The sequence below is a fragment of the Staurois parvus genome, unplaced genomic scaffold, assembly GCF_062004578.1.
Source record: "Staurois parvus isolate SC_StPar_1 unplaced genomic scaffold, SC_StPar_1.0 ptg000011l, whole genome shotgun sequence".
NCBI lineage: Eukaryota > Metazoa > Chordata > Amphibia > Anura > Ranidae > Staurois > Staurois parvus.
The window spans coordinates 33,882,956-33,895,811 of NW_028317807.1; the positions used below are offsets into that span (position 1 = coordinate 33,882,956).

At 47.1% G+C, this 12,856-nt stretch overlaps 1 protein-coding gene across 1 annotated transcript in view; it reads right to left on the reverse strand.

Annotated features, from left to right (window-relative positions):
* BARD1 (BRCA1 associated RING domain 1) overlaps window positions 1–6,557 on the reverse strand; it is a 122,949-nt gene extending 116,392 nt beyond the window's left edge. The window contains exons 1-2 of the mRNA XM_089672327.1: window positions 6,127–6,557; window positions 2,009–2,065 (exon numbers count right to left, since the gene is read on the reverse strand). Coding sequence (XP_089528453.1) covers window positions 2,009–2,065; window positions 6,127–6,260 — 191 coding nt within the window. The 5' untranslated portion in view covers window positions 6,261–6,557. The remainder of the gene's footprint in view (window positions 1–2,008; window positions 2,066–6,126) is intronic.
* Between the last annotated feature and the right edge of the window lie 6,299 nt (window positions 6,558–12,856).

A 12,856-nucleotide genomic window follows, 5' to 3' on the forward strand; every position in this document is an offset into this window, starting at 1 on the left:
GGAGGGTAGCCTTGTCTGTTGTGAGCAGCTTAAAACTGAGCCACTGAACTTTCCAAATGTTTTTGTCCCATCACTACTTTGCATGAACTACAAAGTCCCAGCACCTCTTGGATTTTTTTTTTTTTTTTCGAAGCGGCAAAAAAAAAAAAAAATCTGTCAGTTCTCCTGCCTCAACACAATGCTGACAACAGGTATTTTGTTTTAGCACCCTAATGATGCACATTCCCCTCAAGTGTAGGTCTGTTAATGGTACATTAGCAGCCCATTCAAAAAGAATGGGGCTGCTTACCATAAGGCATGTTAAAGTGCATACAGTAAAGTACTACAAAGATCTAAATCTGGCCTAAAAAGTAAAGATGCACCTTAAGGCCTCATGCACTCTGGATATTTTCTATAACTCTCCTAGAAGCCTCCTTCTGGCAGCAGCATTTTGGCCAAAAAAATGGCCAAAAAATTTTGATGTTTGTAAAAGTGTGTAATGCGTTCATACGCATTTACCCGCATCAAGCGTTTGGGTGTTAATTCATTTCATTGGCCAGAATAAACTTTTAATTCTGGCCTTGGAAATAAATTAACACTCAAATGCTAAACGTGCCTAACATTAACGTTTACACACGGCAATAATTTTTTTCTGTGAAAACTCTACTGCTCCTGGATGCACTGGCAGGGTTTTTTTTCCCTGCATATAAACTCTCCAAACGCCTCTAAAAGTTTGTGTGCATGTACATGAGGCCTAACAACTAAATAAGAGAAATTCAAGATATGACAAATATTCACTGGTTCTCTAACCCTAGGTTCACATCTGTGCGGGTGCTGCTGAAGATCCGTACAAAAATCCGTGCAGCCGCACCACCCGCACGGAGAAATGCGGATCAGCGGGCGGATGCCATTAGTTCTAATGGCATGCCACTCGCACTGGAAAACGCAACTGTATTGGGAACCGAGGTTCCCATGCGGGTTGCATTTTCCAAAGAAGTGCAGAGACTTCTTCCCTGCGTGTCACGGGCACGGAAGTCCATTCAAATGAATGGGCTCTTGTACCCATGCAAAACGTGGCCCGCACGGCCGAATATATGTGAACCGGGGTAAGTGTTAATGCAAGCATGAGGAAAAGACCCTCACACCTTCAGTGGCAGCTATTATGGCTCTATCCTTACAGGCTCCTTTCAAGGCCAACAGTGGTCCTAATGCCACTCTTTTCTTTAGTTCTTCATAGATTCCACTGATGCAAAGTCTGTTCTTGAACAGATGACAGAGGGGATAGATAGCTGCAATAGCATATTGTGAGGGGCAGACTAGAACATTTTAATTGCCCTTTCCTGAGGAAGGGACAGATGCAGCACATGTTTTTAGGACACAAGTGACAGGAGGTAGTTGGTGTGTGACTGTAAAGTTTAAATGTGAGAGTGGAATCACATAGTACACCTAAGGCTAGGTTCACACCTATGCATTTTGCAGAAACGCAATACAGCCCGTTTAACATTAGTTCCTATGGACCACATCTATGTATTTTCCACCAGTGTGTTTTTGGAACGGTACAGCGTCTGCAGCACGGTGCGTGTTTGGCCCCAGAGACTTCAATGGAATCACATGAAAAATGTGTGTGTACATGTGTTTTGGTGCATTTACCTGTATGACCAACAGACACCTCTTCTATGCAACATTAACACATCCCACAAATGCAAAACACATTAACTATGCATTAAAGACACATAAAAAAAACACATGACAAACAGCGTTGCAAAACGGGCCTCAAAAACGCATCAAATGCACATGCATAGATGTGAACCTAGCCTGAAGAAACATTTTGGAGTGGTAGGGTAGGGAATCCGCTGTCAGAAAACGAACAAAACAACTGCTGATATAGGAGTAGCAAAAGAAGCCAAATACAGAACAGCAATCTAAATCCACACAACCAACATGTGGTCTCATCTGTTGGGCAAAACATTTTCTCAGAAAAATATTTACCTTCAAACTATCTATGATGATAAAGAAAACTGTAACTTACCTACAAAACACATGTTCACATCCACCCAAACATACAGGCTGCTTCAACATCAACATGCTGTAGGAAGGGACAAAAAAAAAAGCTGAATGAAAAAAGAGCACATTAAAGAGACCACAGACGTGGTATTCCACAACTATACAAAGAGAAATAAAATCATATTGCATAATAAAGACTGCAACTTTAATCGCCCTCTCTTTAGCTGTGCTAGTATAGCTGATTTGCACTTTTTTATCTCATCTCTTCAAAGAAAGTACAAGTTTGCCAATTTGCTAAGCTTTTTGACAACTCACTTGACAAGACACATTGGATACTCTAAGCTTTCCACCATCAATTTTCATTTGTCCTGACTGTGCTTAGAGTAAATTCAGCAAAAGGCTGACATTTTGTTGTCGCTCTAGTTATTAGCAGCCATAACAAGAACAACAACGCTAGCATTAACAACAATATCTATATGTAATGCTTAAAGTATTCCTCTATGCCAGGGGTCCCCAAACTTTCTTAACAAAGGGCTGGTTTACTATCCTTAAGACCTTAGGGGGGGGGGGGGGCCAGACTGTGGCCAGTGGGAGTAGAAAGCTCCCTGGTGTCAGTGGGAGCAGACAATGTCTCAGGCTTGGTGGCCAGTGCAAGTAAAACAATTACATAGTCCCTGTGGTCAGTAAGAGGAGGATCAATGCCCCGTCATCTGTGTCAGTGGAGGGAGTAGTGCCCCCTCATTGGTTTCAGTGGAGGGAGTAGTGCCCCCTCATTGGTTTCAGTGGAAGGAATAGTGCCCCCTCATTGGTTTCAGTGGAAGGAATAGTGCCCCCTCATTGGTTTCAGTGGAAGGAATAGTGCCCCCTCATTGGTTTCAGTGGAAGGAATAGTGCCCCCTCATTGGTTTCAGTGGAAGGAATAGTGCCCCCTCATTGGTTTCAGTGGAAGGAATAGTGCCCCCTCATTGGTTTCAGTGGAAGGAATAGTGCCCCCTCATTGGTTTCAGTGGAAGGAATAGTTCCCCCTCATTGGTTTCAGTGGAAGGAATAGTGCCCCCTCATTGGTTTCAGTGGAAGGAATAGTGCCCCCCTCATTGGTTTCAGTGGAAGGAATAGTGCCCCCTCATTGGTTTCAGTGGAAGGAATAGTGCCCCCTCATTGGTTTCAGTGGAAGGAATAGTGCCCCCCTCATTGGTTTCAGTGGAAGGAATAGTGCCCCCCTCATTGGTTTCAGTGGAAGGAATAGTGCCCCCTCATTGGTTTCAGTGGAAGGAATAGTGCCCCCTCATTGGTTTCAGTGGAAGGAATAGTGCCCCCTCATTGGTTTCAGTGGAAGGAATAGTGCCCCCTCATTGGTTTCAGTGGAAGGAATAGTGCCCCCTCATTGGTTTCAGTGGAAGGAATAGTGCCCCCTCATTGGTTTCAGTGGAAGGAATAGTGCCCCCTCATTGGTTTCAGTGGAAGGAATAGTGCCCCCTCATTGGTTTCAGTGGAAGGAATAGTTCCCCCTCATTGGTTTCAGTGGAAGGAATAGTGCCCCCTCATTGGTTTCAGTGGAAGGAATAGTGCCCCCCTCATTGGTTTCAGTGGAAGGAATAGTGCCCCCTCATTGGTTTCAGTGGAAGGAATAGTGCCCCCTCATTGGTTTCAGTGGAAGGAATAGTGCCCCCTCATTGGTTTCAGTGGAAGGAATAGTGCCCCCCTCATTGGTTTCAGTGGAAGGAATAGTGCCCCCCTCATTGGTTTCAGTGGAAGGAATAGTGCCCCCTCATTGGTTTCAGTGGAAGGAATAGTGCCCCCTCATTGGTTTCAGTGGAAGGAATAGTGCCCCCCTCATTGGTTTCAGTGGAAGGAATAGTGCCCCCCTCATTGGTTTCAGTGGAAGGAATAGTGCCCCCCTCATTGGTTTCAGTGGAAGGAATAGTGCCCCCTCATTGGTTTCAGTGGAAGGAATAGTGCCCCCCTCATTGGTTTCAGTGGAAGGAATAGTGCCCCCTCATTGGTTTCAGTGGAAGGAATAGTGCCCCCTCATTGGTTTCAGTGGAAGGAATAGTGCCCCCTCATTGGTTTCAGTGGAAGGAATAGTGCCTTGAAAAAGTACTCATACCCCTTCAAATTTTCCACATTTTGTCATGTGATCATAAGACAAGCTAGGAACCAATGTGACAGTCCGAGCAAACAGTAGTCTAGCAACAGGGTATCCTAACGCGTTTCGGGAGACGTAGTCTTTTCTTCAGAGCTCTGAAGGGAGTACGTCTCCCAAAACACGTTGGCATACCCTGCTGCTAGACTACCGTTTGCTTGGACTGTCACATTGGTTCCTAGCTTGTCTTATGAATCTTGGTCTGTGAGTATACACTTTTGTCATTTTTAAATAAATGTCTTTATCACAGTAATGCATGAGGAGAGTGCGCCCCTTCTTTGCTTCCTTGCAGTATTACCTTGTCTGTGTGACAGATGCAGTGGTGGGGAGTTAGCTCAGCTGCACCAAGGATGAAGAGTCTGTATGGACAGTCTGGTCTCAGTGGCCCTCCGCACACAGATATGCCCCACAATTATGTATCTGACATTTCTCCTGCGAAGGAACGATGGGATTCAAAAGCGTATGGTAGACATTTTCTGAATTCCTCTTCATATGCTGTACAGTACGTATTATCGAATGGCCCACTGCGGTCTGAGCCTGGACTTAGTGACAGTTCTGTCAGGACCGTCAACCAGCAAGCCATGCCCCAGTGTAGGCTCCTCCCATCATCTCCATTGAATGGTTGATAGGCCTACCAGAGACTTATCAACCAATGATGTCACAGGCATGCCCCACCTCCAATATTACTGGGAGATAGAAGTGGAACTTCCTGCGTTCACAGCTGCAGCTTCTCTGCATCCCGACATCTGCCTGCCTGCACTGAAAGCTATGGGGGCACTCCGACGGGGACGCCCGCTGTCAAGGAGAACCCCGACGGGGACGCCCGCTGTCAAGGAGAACCCCGACGGGGACGCCCGCTGTCAAGGAGAACCCCGACGGGGACGCCCGCTGTCAAGGAGAACCCCGACGGGGACGCCTGCTCTAAAGGGAAACCCTGATGGGGATGCCTGCTTTAATAGGGAACCCTGCTGTAATGGGGAACCCCAATGGAGATGCCTGCTGTAGAGGGGAACCCTGATGGGGACGCCTGATGTAAAGGGGAACCCTGCTGTAAAAGGGAACCCCAACGGAGATGCCTGCTGTAGAGGGGAACCCCGATGGGGACGCCTGACGTAAAGGGGAACCCCGATGGGGATGCCTGACGTAAAGGGGAACCCCGATGGGGACGCCTGACGTAAAGGGGAACCCTGATGGGGACGCCTGACGTAAAGGGGAACCCCGATGGGGACGCCTGGCGTAAAGGGGAACCCCGATGGGGACGCCTGGCGTAAAGGGGAACCCCGATGGGGACGCCTGGCGTAAAGGGGAACCCCGATGGGGACGCCTGACGTAAAGGGGAACCCCGATGGGGACGCCTGACGTAAAGGGGAACCCCGATGGGGACGCCTGGCGTAAAGGGGAACCCCGAAGTGGACGCCTGGCGTAAAGGGGAACCCCGATGGAGACGCCTGGTGTAAAGGGGAACCCCGATGGAGACGCCTGGCGTAAAGGGGAACCCTGAAGGGGACACCTGATGCAAAAGGGAAACCATGATGTAAAGGGGAACTCTGAAATTTGACAAAAAAAAAAAAGTTGTACATTGCCTATTTGTACTGCCCAGTCCTCTGGCATTGTAGCCCCCTGGCTGTATAGCCCCCTGTACACTCCATCCCCCATGCTGTATGTTACAGAGCCCTCAGCAAGGTGTTTACTTCCTGCTCTAAGTACACCCAATGATTCGGTAGGTACTGCCCCTTGTGAACACCAGTGATCATGTGAGCAGACAGGCTGCGATGACTCCCCCCCCCCCCCCGTGTCAGGGTTATATATACACAAGCAGTCTCCGCTCTGGAAGATGACAGGTCCACTCTCACTACAGCAACCAATCAGAATCCCCGGATCGTACACAGCCCCCAGTACAGACCCCGCACAGTGGCTGCTATCCTCATCCCCTTCCTATGACACACACTGAGGAATGGATCTCACGCAGCGCCCCCTCCTCCCCCTCCAGTCTCTCGTACCATACAGAGCAGTGTAGTCTCCCCTCCAGATCCCGCAGTGCGGCTCGGGTCCGGCTCCAGTCAGCCATGTGCTGCATCATGCCGGGGTCCCCGCTGCCCGGAGGTTGGTTCCCGGATCGGACATGTAATGCCATGGCGGCTCCAGCACACAGCTCCTCGGGTCCGGGCGGAGACTTCAAAAGTGGCGGGACGTGGGTGGAGGAGGGGCTTCCGGGAGGCCATGGCGGTCATGTGTTCGGGCTGGGAGCTCAGAGTACATGAGACCCTCTATGGGGGAGTCCGTCATGTGAGGGAGGTGGCTTGTGTGTGGCGGGTTCCCCCCATATGAGACGTTGGGGAGAGGGAAGATGTATGTGGCGGGTTCCCCCCACAGGAGACAGAGCTGGGGGAGGGAAGATGTATATGGTGGGTTCCCCTCACAGAAGAGAGCTAGGGGAGGTATATAGGGCAGGTTCCCCAAATAGGAGACAGAGCAGGGGGAGGGGAAATGTATGTGGCGGGTTCCCCTCACTGGAGACAGAATGGGGGGAGGTGTATGTGAGGGGTTCCCTCCCACAGGAGGGGGGGAGATGTATGTTAAGGGGTTCCCTCCCACAGGAGGGGGGGAGATGTATGTGACGGGTCCCCTCCCATGGGGGGGGGAGAGATGTATGTGACGGGTTCCCTCCCACAGGAGACAGAGAGGGGAGATGTATATGGCGGGTTCCCCCCCCATAGGAGACAGTGGGGGGAGATTTATGTGGCGGGTTCCCCTCCCCCATAGAAGACAGTGGGGGGAGGGGAGATTTATGTGGCGGGTTCCCTTCATTGGAGACAGAGCTGGGGAGGGGAGATACATCTGTTGTCTTCCCGGCTCACGCAGGCTGCACTACCCTGGCAATTAGTTTTTTTGCTTTTGTTTGTCATTTTTGTTTTAATATGGTTTAAGGTGATTGTAAATGTATTTTTGTATAACATATACTTACCTGCACTGTACAGTGGAATTGCACAGAGCAACACCAAACATCCTCTGTTGAGGTACCCCGCTGGTGCTCCCAGCTCCTCCTCACCGGAGAGTGCCTCTATAGCAAGCCTCTTTCTATGGGGGCACTTGCTCAGACTTTCTCCTGAGCCCTGCTGCCTGCATATATAGACAGAGACAGCAGATCTCAGCTCCACCCCACACTCCCTCATCACAGGATTTAACGCACTGCATCTCCCACTGTCTCCGCAAAGTCTGTGCGACTAGGAAGTGAATGGAGAGAGCCACTGCAGACAGCACTGGATCATATGAGGTCTCAGGTAAGTAAGTCCCCGGTCACATCAAAGCCGATTTCAAAATCGGGTGACCTGACAATTTCCTTACGATTTGCAAGACACCTGGCACAGATGTGTGGAAATCACATGAAAAGTGTGTGCACTACTTTAGAAATCGGTGCAGCTCTGACCAAGTCGGAACTGCAATGATATGACCACTCTAATAGCGGACAATAGGGTGCGACTTGGCTATGATTTGCAAGTTGCCTGGCATGCAAATGTCCGGGGGCTAACAGTTTTTTTACCTTAACTGTTTCCTGTCCACCCTAAAACAGAAATACTGCTACAGGGCGGCACGGGTGCGCATAATCACCTGCAGTTCCGAGTAGGGGGTGCACGCTCTGTACCCGTGCCACCTTCACGGCCTCGGCTGTCAATCACCGGGTCCCGGCCGGTGATTACTCTCCAGCACCTGGTGTTCGCCAAGTAATACCGACGGGGGGAGGGAAAACTGTATGTAAACAATGCAGTTCTCTCCCCTGTCAGCTCCTGCACACTGCTTTGTATGGCTCTGCATAGCACAGACAGCACACACAGTTAACCCTTTGATTGCCCCACATGTTAACCCCTTCCTGCCCAGTGCTATTAGTACAGTGTCAGTGCTTTATATTAGCACTGATCACTGTATTGGTGTCACTGGGGATGTCGGTGACACCAAGTCAGTTGCCCCCAGTGTCAGAATGCCCGCCGCAGTCCCGCTATAAGTCGCTGATCACCGCCATTATTAGTACAAAATTATTCCAGTATATATACCGCCATTTGTAAACGCTATAACTTTCGCGTAAACCAATTAATTTACACATATTGGGATTTTTTTTTAGCAAAGACGTAGCAGAATACATTTTGCCCTGCATTTATGATAACATTTTTAATAGCAAAAAGTCAAAAATATAGTTTTTTTACTCAAAATTGGTTGTTTTTGTTTATAGCGCAAAAAATAAAAACCGCAGAGGCGATCAAATACCACCAAAAGAAAGCTCTATTTGTGGGAAAAAAGGACTTAAATTTCATTTGGGTGCAGTGTTGCATGACCGCGCAATTGTCAGTTAAAGTAATGCAGCGCTGTAACACAAAAAAAAGGCCTGGTCAGGAAGGGGGTAAATCCTCAGGAGGGCAAGTGGTTAATATCTTGCATGTCAAATCCAAAACTGGCCACTTGTGGTGCTCACAGGCAGTCTGCACCCAAGCTGACATCACTTCTGCCCTATACCCACAGAGGTCCCAGACAGGCGTGGACTGACCATTTGAGCTCTCGGGCACTTCCTGAGCACCCGGGGTTAGTAGGGAGCCCCATGAAATGCCCCTGGTACCTTTTTATAGGATTTTTTGGGTGTGGCTGAGGACATGGGGGCCCCATGATCCCCTATTACCCGGGGGCCCCATGAGTTGTCAGTCTGCCCCTGGTCTCAGAACATCTTACCTCTCCAGCCCTGTTAGCACCAAAAGCTCATGAGCTTCCTGATGATGCAATTCTGCAAAATGCATTAAGGCCCAGCCGTTGTCATCACTTCCCATGGTTTGGATCTGAATTTTGGAATGAACTCCAGCTCACATAGGGTGATTGTTGGGGCACAGTGCCTTGTATTTATCCCATGTTACTAAACCCTGCATTCACTATATCTGGTCTCCCACAGTACACAGAACATGGAAGTGCAATTATTTTAGTAAATATAAACTGCTAAATACCTTTTATTATCAGCAGTATAATACAGTCTTATGACTTTTATCAGTGTTCAGCATAGCACTGGTTAAAGCTGGTAGGAGGAGATTTCATTCTCCTTTCACTGTCTTATGAGATTGCACACCCCTGACCAGGGGCGGACTGACAAATCATGAGGCCCCCGGGCAATAGGGGATCAATGGGCCCTGGTGTCCTTGCCCACACTCAAGCCTATAAAAAAGGTACCAGGGGCATTTCATGGGGCCCTCTACTGACCCTGGGCCCTCGGGCAGTGCCCAAGTGCTCGAATGGTCAGTCCGCCCCTGACCCTGACCCTCTGTCTTGGGCAGTGCTGATTGGCCTGTGCTGATCACATGCACCCTCCCAAGAAAAAGAAAAAAACTCTGTAGCAGTACACCCCAAAGTGAGCATGTGCAGAGGGCCCTCAAGGCTATGTTCTATCAGAAGATGAAATGGGAAATGTGGAAGAAGGGGAGGATCAGAGAAGACAGGATCAAACATCCTTTTTACACAATGCAGAGGATTAAACCCTTAAGTTCCACAATGAATATAACAAGCATGCTTTACTGCATATACAGACTGATTTTACTGCTGCAAATGCATTTCGGCCGTCAGGCCTTAATCATGGGTTATGATTGTGGTGCCATGATTAAGGCCTGACGCCCGAAACATACGGCCTTTTTACATGACTGTACCACACAAACTTTAATAAAGAGCATTTGATTATACCTGATCCCCTGCACAATGTCTGTTGAGATGAAACGTACATCGGGGATGGGTGGAAATTGTGGTGACGTCACCCACGCCTGTCTGGAGCCTGCACCAGCAATGTTTATGACTTACATGCTCATTTGTCTTTGAAGTTTGTGGTTTTTTTAATTCATTTTAATAAATCATTTGTACGTTATCATACTATCTGGAGTATTATCCTTTAGCGAATCCTAATAAGGGAGGAGGAGAGATACTGAAAATCTGTGTCACCTTTCCATTTAGGATGTTACAAGTAAGATATACTCAGCATCATGCTCTGTTAGACCACCTATAATCTGGGGTCTAACTATTCGGTAAGGAGCGGTTTGTTTTTTGTGGTGGTGGGCACGAGAGTCTATTTCACTACACACGTGGAGGATTATTGTGGACATGGCAGTCCATCATAATCGTGATTTTGTCATGAAAAGACTTTTCATTGTTTGTTGTTTCATGCCTTTTGACTTCATAATATTATTGGTAGGAACACATTTAAAGTATAAGTAACAATTTTTTTAATCAATCGCGAACAATAACTGGATATCACCTATTGAGCAATTGATTATAGCCGTTGCACTGGAGAGCCAAGCCTGCTGTCTTATGTTTGTGATAGCACTGGTTACATGTGCTCAAGCTCCCTGTCTGTGTGTCCTGCTCTGCTGTCTGGATTCTCTTGTTGACAATCTTAGATCGGATATAGACTATTCTCTGAACTCTGCCTGCCTTTTGACTACGGTCCTTGACTGTTCTGAACCTTGCCTGCCTTGTACCTGAACTGTCATTGACCTACTCCACCTGTCTGCCAACCGCAAGTACCTATTTGCTGTGCTCAGTTCGTTCCTGCCTTGGGGTGGTGGCCAGGCACTATAGGATTGTGTATAAGGCCTGGGGGCAACTGAGAACCAGTAGGCCTGCTTGCCTTATGGGAAAGGGGACTGCTATAGGTGAAGAACACAGAAGCCAGCTAGGCTGCTTGACCACCTGCATTAAGGGTAAGTGTGACGACAACAACAACCTCCAGGGGTTCAGACAAGAACCAGTTGCTGTTATGACCGACATTCAGCATAGGTTCCACTATTTCAGGTTCTGATGGTATTACAGCAGCAATGTCAGTGACTAAGTCATAGACTACCAAATAAAAGTACATGTTTTGTGTAACAGCCCTTCTTCTGTAGCAATTTATGGGACAGGAAGAAGGTAAAAAAGAATTTGGATCTGACGCATGTGCATTTGTGGAAAACAATTTCAACATAATCGATGGGGTCAAGTCTCTGCCTACAGAAGAAGCAATTGATCCTCTCGGGAGAGCTTGGAATATGCTTGCCACTGCTAACCTTGGGCTTCACATAATTGTCTCTAACAGTGACAAGGTAATAAAATCCTTTCCTTCTGACAACCATGCTGTTAATATAAGGGGATTTAAGCTAGGATCAGATCTTTCACTTATGCAAAGTAGCCAGGATTGGGATGTCAAACAAGACTCGTTCATGTCAGCAAGTATCAACTTGTGACAAGCCCTTCAGAAAATGAGAAGTCTGCTGTGAACAGTGTTTACGATCCTCTGGGTTTCATGGAACCCTTTACTAACCAGGGTAAGACACTTCTAAGAGCATATTTCTGAGAACATTGCTTGGGATACCCTACTAGCTAGAGAGAAACAACATAGAAAACGTCCCTGAAAGAAATAGAACAAATTGAAATAGTGACCTCTTGCATTCCTAAAGAATGTCACCAGGAAATAGATCCATGTTTTCTCCGATGCTTCCATTAAAAAATAGCAGTGGTAGCCTACCTCAGTCATAGATCCAAGAAACAACGCAAGTTTGAGTTTTGTCCTTGGTAAGGCCAAGGTGGCCCCAAAACTAGCACATACCATTCCAAGGCTTGAATTCTATGTAGCTATGTTGGCTGTTAAAATTGCTGAGCGATAAAATGGGAAATAGGCTCTTTTCACTTTTACACAGACAATAACAGTGTTGGGATACATACGCAAACAAACAAAACCCTTCTATATGTACAGTATGTCAGTAACAGAAAAGGAAGCATCAGGAAGTTTTCCAATCCCAATTAATAGCACTTTGTGCTTTTCTGGACATTTGATGGTCATTCCCTGCATCATACATACTAGGGGGGAGTACAACTGGGGGAATCAATGGTGGAGAAGGATCTTAGGGTTCTGGTAGATCCCAAGCTTAATAATGGCATGCAATGCCAAGCTGCAGTTTATAAAGTGAGCAAAATCCTCTCTTGTATTAAAAGAGGTATAGACTCCAGAGAGAGAGATATCATATTACCCTGTATAAATCATTAGTAAGACATCATCTGGAATATGTAGTTCAGTTTTGGGCATCAATTCACAAAAAGAACATTGGGGAACTGGAGAAAGTACAGAGAAGGGCAACCAAACTGATACGAGGTATGGAGGAGCTCAGCTATGAGGAAAGATTAGAGGAACTAAATTTATTCTCAGTTGAGAAGAGGAGATTAAGGGGGGATATGTTCAATATGCACAGTCAGGTCCATAAATATTGGGACATCAACACAATTCTAAATTTTTTGGCTCTATTCACCACCACAATGGATTTGAAATGAAACGAACAAGATGTGCTTTAACTGCAGACTGTCAGCTTTAATTTGAGGGTATTTACATCCAAATCAGGTGAACGGTGTAGGGATTACAACAGTTTGCATATGTGCCATGGCCAGGTGTGTGTTATTCCCTCATTATCCCAATTACAATCAGCAGATAAAAGGTCCAGAGTTCATTTCAAGTGTGCTATTTGCATTTGGAATCTGTTGCTGTCATCTCTCAAGATGAGATCCAAAGAGCTGTCACTATCAGTGAAGCAAGCCATCATTAGGCTGAAAAAACAAAACAAACTCATCAGAGAGATAGCAAAAACATTAGGCGTGCCCAAAACAACTGTTTGGAACATTCTTAAAAAGAAGGAACGCATTGGTGAGCTCAGCAACACCAAAAGACCCAGAAGACCACGGAAAACAACT